The sequence below is a fragment of the Chaetura pelagica genome, unplaced genomic scaffold (genome assembly GCF_000747805.2).
Source record: "Chaetura pelagica isolate M959 unplaced genomic scaffold, ChaPel_1.0 scaffold360, whole genome shotgun sequence".
NCBI classification, from domain to species: domain Eukaryota; kingdom Metazoa; phylum Chordata; class Aves; order Apodiformes; family Apodidae; genus Chaetura; species Chaetura pelagica.
Genome location: NW_009951950.1, coordinates 1550323 through 1572711, shown reverse-complemented (window position 1 = coordinate 1572711; position 22389 = coordinate 1550323). Strand labels below are relative to the sequence as shown.

The 22389-nt window shown below is 35.8% G+C and overlaps 1 protein-coding gene across 5 annotated transcripts in view; it reads right to left on the bottom strand.

The window, feature by feature from the left end:
- KDM6A (lysine (K)-specific demethylase 6A) overlaps positions 1-22389 on the bottom strand; it is a 129175-nt gene that overhangs the window by 50956 nt on the left and 55830 nt on the right. For all 5 annotated transcript variants that reach the window (XM_009997874.1, XM_009997890.1, XM_009997882.1 and 2 more), the window contains exons 4-7: positions 21271-21391; positions 10607-10661; positions 7788-7822; positions 4375-4468 (exon numbers count right to left, since the gene is read on the bottom strand). In XM_009997874.1, the coding sequence (XP_009996176.1) occupies positions 4375-4468; positions 7788-7822; positions 10607-10661; positions 21271-21309 (223 nt within the window). In that variant the 5' untranslated portion in view covers positions 21310-21391. The remainder of the gene's footprint in view (positions 1-4374; positions 4469-7787; positions 7823-10606; positions 10662-21270; positions 21392-22389) is intronic.

The following is a 22389-nucleotide window of genomic DNA, read 5'->3' as shown; positions in this document are numbered from 1 at the left end:
AAAAAACCTCCCATGATCCATGCTCTCATATTGTCTTTTACATGCCATTAAAACATGTCTCTGGTCTAGCACTGAGGGAAGGCTTTGTTAGCATTTCAGTTAAAGCACCTTCATCATCTTCTCAAGCTGCTCCTCATCTGCCTCTATGCTTAGATGGAATTCTTTTAAGCAGCCACAATATCATCTCACTGACATTCATATAATGAGTACAAGGAAACCCTTTGTAAGAGGCATCTGGCTTGCTGAAATCACTACATACCACACTAGTCAGAAATGTCTTGCTGTTTGCTTAATTTCTATGTATTTGTCCACTGCTTTTTAGCCAACATTTTCCTAATGTTAAGACGTGACAACAGATTGTCCCTGTGCTTTTATAGTGTCTTGCCCATAAATGGTCCCTTGTGGAACACTATGATATAAATTTCATAAAATATCCAAAGTTTTAATGAAGTTTTAGTTAAGTACAGGGTTATAACCACATCTGCACTAATGTCTTTTGAAAACCACCATCAGTTGAAATTCAGCACTCTATGTTACGGTTTTTGACACGGTCTGACTACACAAAGAGGTAATAACAGTCAAAAGATTGAGATGAAATTCAGATCTCGTCTGAAATGGCAGAGAAAGTAGGTGAGGCTGAAAACTGAATTGATTAATATTTGCAGCCATACTTCATTCTCTGCAATTAGACTATACCTGAAATATTTTATTCTACCTGCTCTATACCGCTTGTATTTTATTCCATTGGCTTATCATTTGTTAACAGTAACAACAACACTGTTGCAATTCGAAGGCAAACTTACAAGTTTTAGAAAAGGCACTCTAAAAGAAAACTGTATCTTTGGAACAATGTTTGCCTGAGGTGTTTGAAGTACTATCACTTGGAAACTCTGGACACAAGCAGAAGTTGGGCTGTTTCATGGACTGAAAAAAACGTCAGGTTAGGAGCCAAGTGGTTACAGTGCTGACAAACAGGTACTTTATCTTGTCTGAAGATGGATCAAATCAAAAACGCAGCAAAACGCCAATAATTTTTCAATGGACATATTAACAGGCTCAACTTTATCTCCTAAAGAAACTATGTTTTTGATTTAAATCCCAAGTCACAGAAGTTCTTAAGCATATAGAGCTTACACATGCTTTAAGAAAAAAAGGTTTATGTCAGGATGGTTATGAGAATGCACCAGCCTGATAACTGTACACTACAGATAAATGTGTCTGGTGCAGTGCCAGGCAAAACCTGAGATAAAGGTAATAGTTCAGGGATTATAAACATGGGTAAAAAAAAAAAAACTACACGATTTCCTGAATATTTGGAAATGTTCTGTGGTGATGTCTACTTTTTGTTTCATTAGAACATAGCTAGATTCAAAGATAACATGTCATATCTTCAGGAGATCTTTGTTGAGGTTCACTGTTAAGAAAAGAGAATCTATTTCTAGGAAACAGAAACAAGAACTAGTGATCCCTATCTAGTTGCACTGCTTGAAACAAAGGTTGCTTCCCAATTTTATCTTCCTGCACAGAGAGGCAAGAAAGGCAGAAGGCAAAAGAGAGGAAGAAGGAGAACAGTTTTCCTCTATAATAGCACTGGTAAAGGAAACTGGATCTCTCCTCTCATGAATAAACTGAAGAATGTACACAAAGAAGGTGATGGAAAAACCTGGTAAGATGTGCAGTTTCCCATCTTTAAGACCTAACTCAAATTCTCAAATAGCACATTGATTCTATGATACAGTTCTTCCACTCTTCGGCCATTTTTAACATAATGAACAAATATACAACTTTTGTCCATTGTCTCGGCATGAGGATGTGCTTTTCCAGCTCATGCTGCAGGGTTTTTTCACACTTAACTATCACTCTCATGCTAAATTCGTGGCAACTGCTTTTTCCCCCAACAAACATCTCAGTCTATGAAGAGATGAGCCTCTTCCCCACCTTCCTGATGTATCAACCAATAAAAATGCCCCTAGCCAAAAATTACTGTGAGAGTGCTTTCAGAACCTCTAAGCAAATGCATAGTTCTTGCACTCTTTCTTATGCAACTGCTGACTAGAACTGGAGAAAGAATATGAGTAAAGGACACACAAACTTCCCTTATCCAACTGCACACATCTTACTGCTACATCTACCCTTGGAGAGCATCCAGAGGAGAGCCACAACAATGATCAGGGGGCTGAAGCACTTCTTCCATGAAGACAGGCTAAAAGAGTTGCGGTTGTTCAGCCTGCAGAAGAGAAGGCTCCAAGGAGACCACATAGCGGCCTTCCAGTACCTGAAAGAACCTACAGGAAAGCTGAGGAGGAACTTTTTACAAGGGCATGCAGTGAGTGAAAGGATGAGGGGCAATGGCTTAAACTGGAAGAGAGGTTCTTCACTGTGAGGGTGCTGAGACACTTCCATAGGTTGCCCAGAGAATTTGTGGATGCCCCATCCCTGGAAGTTTTCAAGGCCAGACTGGATGGGGATTTCAGCAAAGTGGGCTTGTGGGAGGTGTGGCATTTGATACAGATGATCCTTAAGGTCCTGCCAACCCAAACCATTCTGTGATTCTACCCAAAACAGTCAGCCTGTGTCAGCTCAAATGGATACATATTTATCTGAGAACCACAGCATTCTCCTCCGCAGTGATCTGCTTTGGAAACAAGCAACAAGAGCACAGATCTTAATAATTCTCTCACAAGACAACTGAACTTGCCTAAATTTCAACTCTGGCTGAAAGAACATTAACAAGCTAAGGAAAATAACAAAGGATACTTTCATGCCAAAATGATTTCCCTGTTAAGAGTAAAAAAATTTTTGAAAAAATAGATATATCTATACACACACATACATATTGATTGGGTTTTGCCAGTAGCATTCTGGCCGATGGCAGGTATTTTCAATATTTTTTCTAAGCAGCAGTACACCTCCCAGACTATGCTTCCTGAGCAGGTATTTTTATCACCAGCTGCTAAATATGTGATAAACTCTATACTCTGAGAAATACTACTACTAACAGCAAAGAGCAAAATAAATTATATTATTCCTTGAAAGTTCTGGTTCAAACCACTCTGTCCATTTCTCATAGAAGCTACTCCCACTACACAACTAGGTAACCTATGCTGATTGAATGAAGGGAGTTAATTCATTTTTTAGAGAGCAGATAACTCTCAAAGTCATTGCTCTTTTTGCTAGCCCAGAGACCTGTGGTGTCATTTTATGAATACAACCATGCACCTTTGATTCCAACATAACAACATACATTAAAAGGATTTGAAAAAGCATTGGTCAGCTATTTTGGGAAGCCTGTCTTCCACTAATCATATGTATAGCCTTTCTGGATGAAATTGTTGAGAATTTATACTAGGTATGATAATACCAAGTTAAAAAAAAAGTTAACAAAAAATATCAAAGGAGATACTGAAATATAAACAACACAGCTGTGTGACAGCAAAAACATCTGCACCTGGAGTTCTACAGTGAACTCCTTCATTAGTGTTTTCACATAGAAGAATCAAAAGTTAAACACATTAGCCCACTCCAAATCCACACACAACCTGCATTACTAAACAAGAAAGCACTGTGACCATAGCTTAGTGCCAGTTACTAATTTGAATTAAATGATCACTATGTGAAGCAGGGGAAGGGAAATGGGCATAAGCAGGCTAAATCAATGTTTAGAATAATAAATTAGATGAAGAACATGGATAAAGTGAATGAAGAAGTTTTGCACTTGGTTGAACAATTTTAACAAAATATTCTGGAGATACTTTTATAAGGCATATAGAACAAAAGTAATTTGTACTACTCACCCATTAGATTAGAAATTCTGGTCTAAAAGTCATTTATCAACTTTCTGTAACTACTGAATATGACAATTTTAAAAAAAACCACACTTTTTTCTTTTTATGTGGTTTCTTTTATGGAATGTGGTTATAAACATCGTAGTTACAGAAATACGTTTTCATTATGTACTATAACTAAAGAGAAAGAAAAGGTAAACTTTTAATTTGCGATGTTCTTGTATTCTGTAACAGAGCTTTTTTGCTTTACTGCCTTTAGCCTGGCTACTCAACGGATGTTCTCAGAGGCAGAACAGTGAATACAGAATTCTAAGTGCTGCACTCCTTCTCTGAAGGACCACCTTCATTGCCCAACACCTGTAATGTACATACTGCAACAAGTCTAAGAGCTTTTTAACTCTGCGTTTAATTAATATATTTTCCTTCCCTCTTATTTACTTAATTATCTATTGTTACAGATTTTATTTTGGGTGAAAATTTCATGTATCAGTGTCTAAGACTCACTTTGGAAATGGAGCCTTAGAAAACTCTGCTGAAGGCAAAGATGAAAAAAATAAACAAACAGGAAATAAAAGTTAATTTTACATACCTAACTGCTGTAAGACAGTTGCTTTTACTTGTGCAGGAAGGTTTTCGATCTGCAAAAGTTGTTCATAAGCTTCCTTTGCAGAGTGATACTTTCTCTGCAAAAGGAAAAAAGTAAATGGATTAATCATAAAGCTTACAACACATCACCAGTAGCAATGATTTCACAGCACTGACAGCACACAAACACATTGACAAAGAATTCTATTAACTTTTTTTTGCATACAGTGCATATGAAAGCTTTAATGAGTGACGTATATATATGGTAAGAGAATAACTTTCATAAATATAGTATTTAATCTAAATTGACTACTTAAAATAATTGAGAAAAATTTGTGAATTGTTAAAGTTGGGCAACTCCTTACACATGCATTATGCTTCTCAAACTAAAATTAATACACTGCTTTTAAGGGGAATGCATGAATATGAGGTTACATCTGAAATAACCCTACACAAACTCCTCCCAGAAAATCTGCAATACAAATGAAGATCATCAGTAACGGGTGTATTTTGCCTCTCTCCTTCCTTTGGTATATTTGAACTGACTTTTCAACATACTAAGCTTACAGAATAAGGCTATGCCATCTTATTATTTGCTATATCATTTAAGTGTGCTTAATGTATGGAAACATTCAACATCCAATTCTTAGCTTCCTCTAAGAACAGGTCTCAATATAGAAAACTCATTTCTAAGTTAGGACTGCAGTCTTTATTGACTTTTGGAACAGTATAGGCTGGTTTATATATTAAAAGTTAAAACTTATTGAAAAATTCATTTTTTTTAAAATGCAAAGCTCAACATTTATCTTCACATTAACCTAACAGCAATTGTTTAACAGGGAATGTGTTTTAAATGCTTAACTCTTCTGTTCCTCCTCTCCCACAAAAGTCTAGAAGACAAACACTTAGTAAGGGTACTTCTTTTTATTTGTAGTTTCTAAAAATTCTATACAATTTTGAAAGAAAAATACACTTTCAGATAGCTCAACACTAGATTTCATTCTGGCAAACAAATGAAAAGTGTACTAAAATTAATGGAGCTACCTAAATTACACTTGGTTTATGCAAGGACTAGACAGTACTGGTGTTTTAAAAGGGGAAACTGGGAAGAAGACTCTAAACAATATAAACATCTATTAGGAGTTAAAATATATTATTAGGTTCTTGAGATCTCTCAATCACAAAAGACAACTTGATTTTAACACCTTATTCTAGTCAGGAAGAAAAATTAAAGCAGCAATTACATACTTTCAAATGGAACAAGGGGAAGTTGGTAGAAAAGATTTTTAATTGGTGTTCATGAAATGCAGACAACTGGTAAGAAAACAAATAATATAAATAAATAAAATATCCATGGCCAGCAAATGAAAACAATCAGGAAAAAAATTAAATTTAGCATTGGGAAAATAATTCATAGTTTATGACTATGAAGGTTAAGCAAATGAACAGTAGTTCACTGTACAGCATGACAGCAAATGCAGCAATCCAGATGTCAAAGAGGTAAATATTAGTGTCTAATATTCACACCTTGAAAAATATGTTTAGATGCTAGGGAGGATTCAGAAAAGACCCACTAGAATAGGGTATCTTTTCCAGATCTAGAAATGGTTTTACTTTTTTAATTTGCTGTATTATTTAGCCCTTGGAAATCTGTCTATATGTATGCCTTAAAATATTACAGAAAACTTCATAATGTTTACTTTTTGTTTTATTTAGACAAGTTAATTACAGAAAGTCTGAAGTCTCTGATGTTTGGCTGCATTATGAATGGACATAGAAATGGGAAGGGGGAACCCAACCCAACATCTTTCTTTAAATACCACATAAGCTAATACACTAAAAAGCTAGAGGGACTCGCACTGCCACAGATGAAATAATAGCAACTAACGTTAAACACCATGAAAAACCACTGCTAACTCTTATCAGCACCAGCCTACTCTCTTGTTCAGAGGCTGGCAGCCTATCATTTAAACTCCAGTAGCATGAAGGTACATAATTAAAGAATGAATTAACTTTTTCATTAAATATTAGAGTAGATGATTATCAAATATATGGAGGGGTTCAGAAAACTGTAGCACTGTGTCCTTTAAAAGAAGCCAAGCAAGGAGCCTGCCTCGAAACACGTCTCTTTAATATCCAGAATGAAGTCAAGATTCTTTGTGGTTCCAAGTTTCTCAAATTCCAGAGAAGAAGACACCCCTCCCAATTAGAACTGTGAAACAAACCAACTCTAACTACAGAATGCATTGAAACCTTTTTGCTCTGATTTGCATTAAAATAAAGTTCCTACTCCATATGACTGTCAGTCAGAAAGCACAGCTTAAGCACATGTAATGCAATTATATAAGGCACCTGGCATGGTGACCTGAGGTGTTCAATCTTCTGTGTCACTCTAGCAGATCAAAAGAACTATTGTGTCAAGGATGCTTTGTTATATAAATGTCAGATGTGCTCCAGTGCTCAGAAGGGAATCTGGACAGTGGCCAAGAAAGAACCACAACAGTCCATAAAGATTCTTAATGGTACCTTGGGATCAGGGATTTGTCGATGTATAGATTTGCACCAAAAGCATTCAAAATAAATATATTTTGTTTATAAAATTTCTATCTTTTATTTATATATAAATACCTAAGGTCATTTTTTACCATGCCACCCAAAGGAGGAACTTACTTTCTTCAAGATGCTTTTCAATTAACCAAAAATGTCATCCATTTTAATCCAACAGGGTTTTTTTTGTGTCACATCCCTTTCTAAATCATACAATACTTACAATAAAAGGGCATACAATCTACATTATATGACCAGTCAGTCAAATTAAAAATATATAATAGCTATCCCTGTAGCCACAAAGTTTTAATTTACTTATATTCTGGAAGCTCAGTAAGTGTTCAGTAATCCCAAAAGATTCACCTAAAAAACTCTGTGGTACAACTTGATACAGAACTAATAACACAACTTTCTGTGTTGTTAACCTCAGATCTCAAATGTTTCTGTCACATATGTTCAGTTAAATTTGAAGATGTCATGTAAAATAAAAGGCATTTGAGCTACTGGCTAGACTTGAATGTGTGTGTGTATGAGAAACTGAATATATATGCACTGAGAAACTATCTATTTTTATATATAACTTAAAAAAAAATACATATTATCTCATAAAATAATTTTACTACAAAATTATGTTTAGGGGTGTTTTTCCACTCCAGTTGGGACACTAGTGAATATGCAAGTTTATTAGAACAGCTACTCCACTTTATAGCATGACGATTCACATACATACTTTTAGTTTAGCCAAAGCACATCTTAAGTGAGTTGAGACTTATGTCTAACTTCAAAAAAACTTCTAGAATCTGAATTCCACAGATTGATTACATCACATAGTTAGAAACTCAACTTTATGAGAAAGAGCTTAAATCTTACCTGAATTTCATATAAGTGGGCAATGTGAAACTGAACTGTAAGAGTGGGAAAAATCAAGATTATTAGTTTTAATGAAAAAAGCAACATCATGTTTTTTCAAGTGAGCGATAAAAAAATGTTTTAAACGTATCAATGCAAACCCAAGTCAAATTACATTTTGAAGATACACCAAAAAAGTATTTTTTTACATTGATATTCATGCCCAATATAAAAGAGTGAATGAATATGTACCCTAATAAAGTATTAAGACTGTAAACAGATATTGCACAAGGGCAGTCCATGGATTTTTTTTTTTGTATTCTGAAATGCAGAGTCCATTAACCTTCCAGTAAAAGAGCAATAAAGTCTCATTAAGCAGAGATGCACAAAAGAATGCATGTATTACTTTCTGTACCTAACTGAGTTAGAAATAGAGAATTTTTTTTATTTTTATTCAACTGCCAAGGCACAGACTAGCTGGGTTACAGAACAGAAAACCACATTATTCACTGCCAGCTTTATACAGGATCTTAAATGTACTTTTTTTTTTTCTTTTTTAGGAATTACCTTTACCCTGTTAAACTGAATTAGAAGCATTACTTGCAGATTATATTTTTATTATTACTGTAAAGCATCTCAAATTCTTCATACAAATTGTAAAGAACGCTGTAACACTACTAGCAGCTCTTGCAGGCAAGAAAATTGCTGGATGGAGAAAGAAAACGAAAGTTGTTCAAGAGTAAAAACAGAGGGAAAATTAACCTCATGCTTCTCAAATCATGAAAGAAAAGGGGGAGTGCCTTATCTTTAAGGCTTCAGAACTGCTAACTTGGACTAGCCATCGACTGGTAGACAGCTAAAGCTAGCTGAGATGAATGTAATCTTAACTCCGATTTGATGAGGAAAGAAAAATCCCTTTGAGCAGACTTTTGCATGATGTTCTTGCAGACTACAAGTAAGAAAATACCTCTGTTTGAGCCAAACACAGATTTCTTTCTCTTGAAGCTACAGAATACTGTAACATGGGTTTATACAGGTAATTTGAAGTTCCAGGGTTTCTCTCTGGGTCATAAGAGAGGGGAAAAGCTCCCTTTGTGCACTGCTTTGTCCTTCACTATAAAGAAAATTGCCTAGTACACTTCAGAAACCAGGTCATAATGAAATGCATCATCTAAAATTTTAATAAACTTTTTGTGTTCCTTGCTAAAGGGCACATAACACACCCATTACATTCACCACATTGTCAGACTTCACTTTGTACTGATGAAAGAAAACCCTCTGCTTTTGTTTCGGGAGTTCATTTTACTTTTTTTGCCCTCCTAGCAAAATCCCCTCAGTGTAAAGCTAGAAAAGAAAGCCATGCCATGCATGGGAAAAAAATTAAAGGTGTCAATACAGACTGCCTAAATAGAAAGAGGACATCCTTAGTTCTCAAACATTCCTACTAGAAAAACACTCACTGTAATGCTGTTCCTCACTTAACCTTCAGAAATGCAAGGTGTAGTATTAAGGCAGTCTCAAGCATTTATGTGGCAGTACCCCTACACACTGTGTCAAGTGCATGGTTCTCCTTCCACTACACAGTACCAGAGAACCTGACAAAGCAACTAATTCCTTGGGTTTGCCAGGCACAGTGCCCAAGGCCGTGGGGCAATGAGGCCCTTACACTGCACTGTATCTCTACATAAATCTGGGGCAAAGGGGACTGTGAGAAACGGTTAGATAAACCTTACAAAAACTCAGAGATACCGTGAAAACGGATAAAGTTAGTCAGAAATAATAAGAACTAACATGAAACATAATGAAGAATCATGTAACTGGTGATTACAACAAAAGCCTATTGCCTTAGGAAGAGTTCTGCAAGTAAGTTTACAAAATTACCTATGCCTACTCCTGATAAGTGACAAGCCTATGAAGGATACCTTGTAGCACAGCTGGCTCCTCAGTAATACATAGCCAGCAATTTCACCCATGTGAAAAAAACAAACCTTTTCATTACCCTCGCTGATAGAACATTCTGTATTCTACACAGCTCTGAATTAAAGGAATAAAAAAAAGCTTTAAAATACTTTATGCAATGCTTCTGAAGTTAGACTTAGGAGTTAATGTAAGCTCAACACCAAGAACAGCATGAAGGTTACCTTACAAACTGAAAGAAGTTAATTTCCTTCACAACTGTCTGCCTTTTAATTCTTCCAGCTTCCAAAACATGTAGGCACATACACTTATGCCTGCAAACAATTCCACTGCCTAATAAATAGCTTCAGGATGCTATTTAACAACCTACAGTATATACTGCATGTGACAGGTCATATGCTACACTAAAAGATTAACATGTTCAAGTTCAGGTTAAGACATAGTTGGCATCCAATAAAACAATCAAATAATGTTTCGTACTTTCTGTTATGTCAACAGCATAAGACTGATGATGAATTTTATAACTATAAATTTAGATGGCATGAAAATTATCACTGAAAAATGACAGATTACCAAGATGACACAAAGTTTTAAATAATTACTATTAAATGTGTCATGGCACAAGCACTACATTTATAAATAAATAAAGGAACAGTCAAATAGTATTTCTCCTCCACAACTCATGTCTTCAGAGCAACTACTAAACTAAATCTCAGTCTTTAGTTATTCCATTTATTAAAATAATCCACAACTCTACTGGAGTATCTGTCTCCATGGACAGATGGAGACAGGTTTTGTAGTCTCCCTCTCTCAGTATCAATTCTTTTCTTTTTGAAGAATTGGTTCAATAAAAATTGATGGAGCTGTTTTGTTTTTTTTTAAATCTAAAATCAAATAAATTGAAATACTTATAGGTTACTTACTTTCAGCGTTAGACAAAGTGCAGGGATTGCAGTCAATCAAAGCTAACTGAAAATGCTGAAAAAAACAAAAAAGAATTATTTGTTTTGCATACAAAATACTAGCATGTTGGCAATTTACTAAGAATAAATCAAATTTGTACTTGAAAACGAGTATCATATTTTACCATGTGTCTTAAAGAAAACAATTTTCAATTTCTGTTCAACTGTTTACTAGAGGCAAGTATGAGGTTCTTTTATTGCAAACATGTTGCAAAGCTAGTAATGTAAGATGGCAACAGACATCTTCACAAAACAACTGGGATAGCATGGGGAAGAAGGATTGCATCAATGAATGGTCACAACAGGAAGATCTTGTTTTCCTCTGAACATAAACTGAAAATATAGTCATACTGCTCAAAGCCTCATGGAGATAAACATTGAAGCTATTTGTCTACCTAGAAAAAGAGAACACTCTCCTTCAAATTGAGTGATTTGATGTCTTTAAAAAAAAAAAAAGGCATCTCTTGTCAAAAATCACTTAAAAATTAGTAACTTTACATAAAAACAGGAGTCCCTAAGGAGTTTGTAAGTTCTTACATTCTCTCCTCCAGGTTTTAAAGCCATTTCAGTTAAACACTAAAGCTTTTTTATTTTTAATCACTTTTCCTCAAGAGATGCAAAAAATACACTTTAAAACATCTCTCTGTTCTTAAGTTCTGAGCCAAGCATTTCATTCTTCCAGGAAGGTCACACAAGCAGAATAATGAAGTCTGCCTGCCAGAAAATCTGCATGTAAGTAACCATTTCACAAGTGTCATGCTAATCCAGGGATTGCTATTTACAGTTTGAAATGCAACCAAGTGTGTTAAAATGAATGGAACAAGCATACAAACTCAAGTGCCTCTCAACTTTTCCATAAACTTCAGAGAAAATTACTGTAGAATTTCAATTAACACATTAATTCAACAGAGAATACAGGAACCTAAGAGATAGCATTAAAAAGTACTATTGTTTATTAGTAGTTATCTACAAAATACAATTTCAGGTGGCTTCTAATTGACATAACAATACTGATGATATAGTCTATTTTATTTTGTGAGCTGAAAAATTATAATTTAGCTCCAGCTGCTCAGGATGCCAAACAAGGTGGCATTAGGAGCTTTTTTGGGTAGCTGGGAAGAAACAAAAAATCCTTATTAATGGATGTATATGCAACTCGCTTTCAGTATTGTCATATTCAGAAATACTAGATACTATACAACTTTTCTCATGGTTCTAAAAATCCCTCATGTATAGCATGTTACTATAACATCGTATGAGTTTAACAGGCCACCAAATTATAAATAAACATTTTAACAGAAAAACTATTAGAAAATTAATGCATTATCCATAGCAAAGCATAAAAAACCAATGCTGACACTCTCCTGAGCTCTGCGCAGCACAAGGATGCAGTTTACCTCCTCACTGATTTCTATCAATATAATTAGTAATATGCAACAGTTTTTAAAAATTGAGCAAATTCAAGTTGAATGAGACCACAAATTTATTATCTTTAATGAGCATTTCAGGAATATCATTTGCAGACGAGAGCACAGAAAACAATGAACTCAAAGATACATTACTTGTAAAATAACTTTATAACCTTAGAGCAAGAATTCAGTAATAGCTTATAAATATTAACTACTAACTTATTTCTCTGACTTGTCTGTTCCTTTTTTTAATGTTCAGCAGTAAAGAGAACCTAAAATCTATCCTCACTTACATTGCAATGCAGGTTGTGTGCCTCAGAGACATCCTTTAGTCGGTTACCATAGTAATTCTACTAAGCAAGCAACTTAAAGAGAAAAAAGGACTAAATAAAAATGCTCTATTTTACATTGCATTTTGTCTGACAAAAGAAACAAAGGAACTGACCAATATACTTTGGCCTGTATATTGACTATACTGATCTATATATTACAAAATCCGCTTTGCTCAAATGTGTCATCTTGCACCATCACTAACAACTAATATGAAAAGATAATGCAGAAAGGAACAGATTTGCTCTCACCTAGCAATGCTATTACAAAATATAAGCACATCTAAAGAAAAACGATTGACAACTGATCTGTAGTAGCTTTCCAGAAGGGTTACTGCAGTGAGATTCACTGAGAGAAAGCAGGAAACCATATAAGAAAATCTAACTATTTTAATATTTAATTACGCCAATAGTATCAGTGCTGTACAGTAAAAAATTCAGGAATATTCTCACCGATGCCTCCTAAAATTTAAATTCGTACTGCTTTACTAGCTGGCTTCTAAATGTCAAAATCCACACTGAGAATTTTCTAAGTGTACTAAATTTCTGCTTGCACTGTTCACCAAGCTGCAAACAGCAAGGAAATTGATAATCCAAAGCTCGTAACTACAGCAAAATAAGCCATTTGCACTAAACTACTACCACAAAGCAATACAGAGAAAATCCAGAACCTTTCAAAACAAGAACATTTGAAACACACATACATGAGAAAACCTACACCTCTTGCCATTTAAATAATATATCGCTCACCATTAAGCATTCAAAATCAGACCAAAAAAAGCATGCATGCATTCTAAGGCAAAAAACTCATCAGCCAAAAGCAGATCCACTAGCCACAATTTCCAGCACCAAAAAATTAGAAAAACAGTAATAATTTCCAACTTCCATTTCTGCAACAAACAGAAGCAGCTAGCAAACATCTGCACCTCTCTCAAATATTGCAGCACTGAAGCCGGCTACTGCTGTGTGAAATAGTTATTATGCAGGAGAGGCCGCTGCAGTTCGGAGACGACATACAATACCTCAAGGCAGGCAGCAGTCTATAGAAATTCAAATCCTGAGTAAGAGGATTTACCTAGAAGGCAGTGTTCTGAATGTTAAAAAGTAACAGGCTCTCTTGAAGAGCTGCAGCTCAAGTCATTATATACCTTGAATTGCAGCCATCTGTAATTGCACAATTATCTATAGCCTATTTTGTCTCCTCTGGAGTCCTTGACTCCCTCTGATTGTGGAAACAATTTCAAAGGTTACCTTTCCAAGGATCAGAGGTACAGTGGATTGCAAAGAAACAGTACTGATGAAACCATTAGGACTGGTAGTAAAACAACAGTAATCTGACACAGATTTAGGTAACTCAGTATGTTTTCACTACTAGAATCAAACACCTAACAAATTAGTCCTTTAAAATTTAAGAGACAAGTACACAGGATTTTGTTGTTTCTTTAATCAATAAATGACCAACACAAAAGGAACTGTTTTCTTCTTAGTGCACGATATGCAGCACTACTTCTGTTTACAACCAAGCCTGATACCTCCAAATAGTGATTCCACTCCCTCCTCCTCTCGAGGATGGCATTAGCAAGCTTAATAGCTCTCGGTTTCCAATTTATTTAGCAAGCAAGGCAAGCCATCATTTGAAACCTGACAATTCTCACACACTTACCATGAAGGAAAGCTCCATCATGACTCAGTAAAACTGTCAGGAGATGGCTTTTTCTGCCTATGTGACCTAAGTGCGATGCTTATGTTCCTCAGAGCAGCCTTTGTTCAGAGAAGTAGGACACAGAGAGAAAGCCTTGCATAATCAGCAGTGGCAAAGTGCCAAGCCTCCATTTGACAGCCATGTCGGGGGCCAGGGGAGAGGGTCAGGAGAGGACGTGATACGTGTGCTCCTGTCACCTCAGCTCACTGCTCTGCTCTCCAGTGTCTTCTGAATTCACAATCAATTCAGCTTCTAAGATGAAGGTTTGTGTAAACACTAAATTACTTCTATCCAGCATAAAAAACAAACAAACAAAAATCCCACAAAAAGCCTCTTAAGACTCACTGACAGGGCAGAAGGAAGCTGCCTGAGAGCAGAAGAAACAAAGGTCATAATGTATACATAAACCCAGTAAGAGCAGTGTGTTCAGAAGAATGTCCTGTTTTGATGAGCTCCATCTGAAAAAATTATTTTTTAACAGAGAGACCAGCATCTTATACAGTACATCTGAGTGTTTTTCACAAAGCTATCTTAATACTCACGGGGCCTGCATGTTTTATTAACTTCAGATTGTGCAGCATAAAAATTTAGCTAGTCCTGTGTTACAGCCCGAAGTAGAGCTAGCAGCAACAAAATACCACAGGGAAAGTGGATGACTGGAGGCCTGCACCCTCTGTGTGCTGCACAACCGCAGAGCTGAAGGGACCTGAGCTGGGGTCATTTCAGGACCCGCAGCTCTCTGCCTCCAGCCCACTCAACCAGCCAAGCTGAACCGAAAACACAGGATAATCCTTGCAGGGTATCTGTGGCTACCTAGTCGGTATTCACAGCGAGGTATTACTGCGTGCCCTGAATGCCAACCTTTCAGTTACAGGTAATAAACCTGGACCAAGATCCACCTCCCACAAGGAGAGGGTCCACAAACAAAATACATGCACCATCACCAATACTCATGAACATTTGAATTCTCAGCTTTGGAGTCAACTATTTCTTCTCTCATGATTTGCTCTCCCCACCCCTCATGAAAAAGATGACACATAGCATGTTAATTCAATTTTAGCATTTACTTCTCTTTGTAATAATTGTATTTCTAAATACACCTACAGTTTTCTTTTATAGAAAACTCCAAAACACTCAAAAATCCAAGCAAAACTAAGTAAATGATAACAAAAGAAAACATTTAACAGGCCAGACCTTGTGATATCATGATCCACTGTCAAAACCTGCTGCACTAATAACTCTCTTGCAATTTGATTACAGAGCTTAAATGTTTAATCAGAAAATTTTCATGGTTTTACTTCTTATGTATTTCTCTCTATCATATGCATATGCTAACTACAAAGACTTAAGAGAGCATCTTCATTTCCAAATGCTGTTTCCAATACACTTACATTTTTATTTAAATAATCTTTGGACTAATTTCATCTTGCTTTCCACAAAATGCTTTTAGGTGAAGTGCTTGAAATCTTGGATATCCATGTTGCAGCAGCTAAAGCTCTTTGTTCTGTCTTTTACCTAGAAATTATTTTCTAGTAGAACTACAGGCATAAAACTACACAGAAGAATTAAAAATTTCTCATAACTGTATTTATTTTTACTAATTAATTTTTACTCTAATGATTAAAAATAAGTATATACTGTTTCAATTTAACATGTTTAAGGTTAAAAATAACTAACTTGAGCACACAGAAAAGATAACTAGGCCGCGAAACAGCACTTGAAGGCTTGTAAACACAAATTTTCACTTTCATCAATACATTTTTATTTATGTCTGAGAAAAAGAAGATTAAGAAATGAATATGTCTACAATAGCTACATGTTGGCATACAACAGCTGCAGTAGCTAATATTATCTCTGATAAAGATACGTGTATGACAGGAGCATTATTTGATTAATGGATGGAAAAGGTTCTGACTATAAATGTGTACTTTGAGCTGTTAATCTGTATAGATGTATTAAATTTTATAAATTTAATACATATTCATGTAATCCATGCATATTTTTCCAATAAACTCTAGATCCCTTGCAGCTTTTTCCTTATCCTAATATAAACAGTATGTCTTAACATCACTAAGAAATGAGAATCCTTAGGAAAATAATTTAAAAATTTAAATTATATTTAAATTCATGATTTACAGGCAAGATCAAAGCACAGGCCTGAAGCAAACTACTAGCATAGCTGTTTTGTGTGTAAGTAAGGAGGAAAAACTTCTAAAAGTGAAAGGCAGAACCAGTATTTCTACTAAAATGCAGATAATTGAAAACATTCTTTCTCATTCTTCTAAGTGATTTGTTACTGGGTACGTGATACATCTGCAATACTTAAAACCAAACAAAATTCCCAAAGCACAACCTAGCTTGGTTTGCCATAAAATAACCTGCTCGCGTGTCCAGAGTCCCTGCTGACCCCCTATTACAAAAAACCCAAACAATTCACCAACAAAAAACTCCCGAACAAAAGCAAACAAAACACCCTGTCACAAAACCAAACCACAGAAAATCTTCCACCCACAGTTCTCTCAATGTTATTATTCTAACTAGTATGAAAAACTAAGATTTCTATTTTTCCCTTAAGTCTGTCAGCAAACAATGGAAGTAAACTGAATTTTTCATTCAAAGGGCATTCAGGATTGTACCCCTAACTCTCACTGAAAGCACACTGCGATACTTTACACCACCAAGCAGAATGAGCACCAGATGAAAGACTGGTTTCCTGTACCTGCCATTTCCAATGTAACCTAATTATTAAACTAAATCACACCAAAGCAGTAATTTTTCTTTTTTCCTCAGCTTCTATTTTATGCATACCAATGGTCCCACAACAGCATACCCAGCTCCCCCTTTGTGGTCTACCTAGCTGTGCATTTAGCTTTCACCTGGACAAAAGGCATGGGGGCTGCCGGATGAACAAGGACTCCTGTGTGGATGGGACAGCTCCTTTCACAGGAATTTTCTTCTCAACAGAGCAGACCCATGACCACTAAGTTGGTTCCTCTGTTGCAAATCAACCAAATCACCTGGTTCTTATCTTGCAGAGCTCAAATGGCTCCAGGGCAACATGTCGAACTGGCATGTTCTACAAATTTGTCTTTGAAATCTCTTTCATTTTGACTTATTTACTAGAATTGGTTAAAATTCAAAAGTATTTAAGAGAAGAACTGAGACACATGCACGACACAGGATGATTACACACATTTATGAAAAAAAGGAGACTAAAACAGAAATAAATAGATTCAATGGATAGGAAAATGACAGGATAGCAAGTGACATGTCAGAAATAACATGGCACATACTCAAAAGCTGGACCATTTTTTCCAATTATATTTACCAAACCAATAAAAAGATATATTACTTTCCTAGAAATCTTGCTTTATTCTCCTTTCAGATTATTGTGGTGCTACCACAGCTAACATTATCAACATCGTATTTCTAATATTGTTTGTAGGAAACGACAAATAGGAACAGGGCAGTAGGACATGTAGTAAAGTGTGAAAAGGTTAAGACTGTGAGGTAAAGTTTAATAGTATGTTGCTTCTACAGTAATCAATAATAAACCACCTCTCCCCCAAGTCATTGCCAGCTAATTTTGGAATTAATTATACTTTTCTGATGAACGGGGCAAATTCAGCTTTCATGTATCACCTCTGAAGGTAACACTGTTGTAACTGCCAGGTTACATGAGGACTGTTTTTTTTGCAATCCAAAGGGTCACTTTTTTCCCTCCTTATTGTAAGCTTGAAGGCCAAGTAATTTTCAACAGCACCAGAGTTCTTGCCAGAGTTTGTGGCAATGGGATAATGGAGCAGTCAAGGGTTCTTGTAGTAATTTGCAAGTCTTAACTGCAGCAATCTTAAAAACATGCAAAAGCAGTAATTGATTTGGAAAAAACACTGAGTTGATTTTACGCTTGTTAAACAGCACTCAGTAATTATCTTGATCATCAACATCTTAAAATAGTAAAAATTAATTTTGCACTTAAATTGCTTACATAAAATATAAATTATTTATGTTAATGCTCTGAAATTGTGAAAAACATGGAATATATGACCTTCAGACTCCCATCTTCCCCCTTTGCCTGAAGACTTACTGACAATGACTCATCTATTGGCAATGGTTTATTCTTAGCAATTACAGACTTAACATGAATGTTTAAATACCATAAAAAATATTATGATATTTTAAAGTACATTAATGCAACGTTGGTACAATCTGTGAAATCCTGAACAGTCACAAGTGAGTAACAGATGAAAAGTTACTTCCACTTTCTGCTTCAGTGTAAAAACAGAAGGCTCAAACTGAGCTACATATTATGTTACAGAGTCCTGGGGTAAGGGTCTGTGCTCAAGGCCAGTCACCAGCAGGCTGGATCCTAAGTCCCATAACCATGCTTTAAAATCCTGGAACCTTTAAAAAAGGTTTGCAAGTCAAAAAAGGCATGACAACTGTGTTTCTTCTTTACTTTGGGTTACTTATCTTTCTCTTGCAAAGATACCAGATATTCAGTCTCTGAGAACAAGACAGACACTCTGTGAAAACAACCTCCTGCAGTCTTTCATTGTACATCTTCCTCATTTTGTTCTCCCCATGCTTGTGCATAACTACTACATCAGCACTTCATTTTATTCTCTTCACTAAGGATGTATTTCCTGACTTTTCTCTCATTCTTGTCACCCACAAGAATTCTGGCTCCATGGTTTTCTTAAACCCCAAATCAGGGAGCAATCTGACTGGATTTTATTGAAGCTACTGTCTTGCTTGTTCTACTTAGTCTACTCCTTTGTTGATATATTCTGATGTATAAGCTGATATGTTTAAACGGGTAATGTTTTATTTCCAAACAAAGAAGATCAGTCTCAGTACTTCACATTAAATCCACAGCTGAGCCGAACTGAAAACAGATGAAGCTGTTTGAGACTGAGTGGATTGCCCCAGTGAGTCTTTTCTTTCTTGCTGTTGCTCCCTGCAAAGGACTGCAACCTCCATAGCAAAGGAAGCAAACCAGAAACTCTACCTTAAGCATTTAAGCTGATTCCAGAGTAGAATTTCATGCTATGTTTTGCATCAGAAGGGGGATAAGGCTGTTCTACCCCTCCTTTCCTTTCATGCACTCCTGACATCTACCTTGCACTGGATCTAGCAACTAGGCAACCTCAAGCTGAGCTGGTTCACACTTCTGAGCCACCTCAGTCTGCAGATGCAAAAAAAAAATTAAAAAACACTCGATTCAAGACAACACAGGGTACCAAACAATTCTAATCAGGATTGCAAGGTGGATAATGAAGACACCCTTCTAGCAACAACCTGCAGTTATATTGGTTTAAGGACAATTTGAAACTACACTTAATGGAAACCCACCCCGGTCATGTTTATTTCATCGTGCTTTTGGAGGTCTTCACTCTGCTCCAGGGCAAGGGTGGTTTTGTTGCTGCTATTTGTTTTCCTAAGTGACTTAATTACATTGCACATAAAAGCAATGGAATCATGATAATTCTGCATTACAAAAGAGTAATTTCTTTCTGTTTCTAAAATACTTCTTTGGTGTTTTTCCCACGTGTAACTGGTCTACTGAAAACTCGAAATCTGGTATCCTCAAAATCCTTTATGAAGTTGTGAAGATCAAACACAGTAAACTATTTAGATTGAATTTTTATAGTACCTATTTAAGTACTTGATTCAGTGATAGAATTACATATTTCATGGTATAGCTGAAAAAGGTTATTTATTTCTTGATCTAGTTATTCTATTAAAACACAGAAGTTCCTTCCATTACTTGATTACAAGCTTCCTACCTCCTTGTAAATTTACTCTTCTGTTTTGCCCCTGGCTTCTTTAAAAAAAACAAACTCAAAATGTACCTTCTTCAGCATGTCTTCTATTTGCCATGTATCATGACAGCTGGTACTAAATCCATGCCAAAGTATAAGGAAATACACCCTTGTACATAATTTTGTACATAATTTCCTTCCCAACATAGTGATTCACCTCTACCTCCCTTTGCTCTCTTTTGCCATTCATTGCACTGAATGTTTCTTACTTCTGTGCAGTATCATCCTCTCTAAGCACAAATTCCAACTTTACCTGTCTCTGTAGGTGAAAGCTTTGACTCTGGATGAAAAGAGGAAGCCTGATTAGAGAAGTGCTTCCCATTATTACCAATGTTGAAAGGAAAACTTGAGAGTAACACCCTACTCTTTCAAATCTTGGACAATGTGATTGTGATTAACTTCCAGGAAAACAATCTGCTAGGAAAAGCAAGCCACAAGATTCTTGAAAACAAAACATTTCATTATTTCTGTAGTTATACGAGAGATTAATGTGTAGAAAGATGCTTATAAATTATACTTAATTACAAATTACTAAGTTCTCAGCCCTGCAGGTGTATTTCCCTGTACATGAAACTCTGTTAAAGAACACTTTTTTTCCAAGACACACACACCTAAATTTAGAGGTCAGGAAGGAAAAAACATGGGGATAGAGTAGGAAATGAAAGGGGGGGGGGAAATGGGAAACATGCTGAATGGAGGGAGATAAAATGACAAATCACAATCGGAGACCAAAAAAGAATGCAATCAGTAAAAAAATTTGAAGGAGTACAGATGAAAGAAAGTACTGTATTAACAGAAACCATTTCTAACTGATTAGCCAGAACTTGTTGCTTTAGATGCTGACTCTTAAACAATGAAATAAAAGAAAGTTCAACTGTTTGAAAAGTAGAAACTATATGAAAAAAACTGGTGTGAGAACATTATTCTGCATTAAAGCTTTCTATTTTTAATAGTTTTTAAGTACTTTCAGTTTACAATAGGGCAGCTGGGGGAAAAAAAGAAGAAATAAAACTGAGAAATCCAAAACTGCTAATACTTCTCTTCTTCCTACAACTTTATATATGTCCTTAGCCTCCCCCCAGAATGTACTATTTTAATGAGAACCCTACACCAAATTGTTTATCTTCTGGAGTATCAGTCATCTTCTTTCATTTTCCTGGGCTTTTCTGAGTATTTCTAGGACCTAACATACCACAGATCCTACCCATATTCTGTCTTCAGAAGATATTTCATAGTGAAGCACTTCTATTGCTAAAGCAGTTAGTATTCAACTGCTATATGCTTATGCATTCCTTGCAGTTTTAAGATGCAACACAACTTGTAACAAATGTTCATTCAATTTGAAAGGACTTAAACCTACCTTTAAACTAGACTCATAGTCTGTGTTCACTTTGAACATAAGCCCAAGTCGCAAATGAATTTCCTTGGCTTGACAAAAGCTGGGATCAACATAAAGCGCCTCCTGAAATGCTTTAATTGCCCTGAAAGAAAAACACATATTAAAAAAATATTTTTATCAAAGTATCAGCTTATCATCAATGTTATTTATATGACTAGCAGAAAGTAGATAAAAAAGCACCGTTATAGAGAAACATATTAAAAAAAAAAAAAAAAAAAAAAAAGAAATATTTTTAGTGCATGGCTTTTGATTCTTCAAGGACTGGGTAATTTTATACTCCAGATATCTTGGCATATTTGAAAGCTTCATCTTTTCTATTAATTTAGATAAACTAATTTGCTGCATGAAATACAGTAATGAATCTGCTATTTCAGAAAGTACGATTCAGGAATTCGTAACAAAATTAGTGCAACTACAGAAAAATATAGTGATCATTCATGTCACAACCAACTGATAGGTTGCTTTTGATTCCAGGTAGTGCAGACCCCACAGAGCAGTAGAACTGCAGGCCTAGAAGAAGAGACCACACACATTTCCTCACACAGCACCAACCTGCTCTGTTTTCTACTTTGTGCTCTTTATTTTAGCACCAGCACTCTGTAGGGACTCAACTAACACCTATTGCTCCATTACTTGCCAGTCATTCAAGTACCTCCAGGAAAACATAGATACAAAAGCCTGACACCTCTTCCCACTTTAACTTGCTTTTCACATTCCCATGATAGATGAAATTGGCTCTGCTTCTATTTCCTTACCTTGAAATCCTCCCTACACATGCCCCTGTTCATGATGGCACTGTACCAGATAAAACAAAAATGCTATGAAACAACTGTATCTTAAACACAACTGTTTTTCTTCTCAGGCCAGCTGCAAGAAACTAGGACAGCTGAAATGCAACTAAAATATAGAAGATTTAAATTCCCAGAGAAAGAAGCTAAAAATCATTGTGTTAGCTCACCCGAAATCTAATCACAGGTTGCAGCAAAATACCTTCGCACATATCTCTGCTCATACAGTGAAAGAAATCAGAATCAGTCTCATTAAGGGTAGATTCAAGTTCCTAAGGCCAGGGGACCCAGT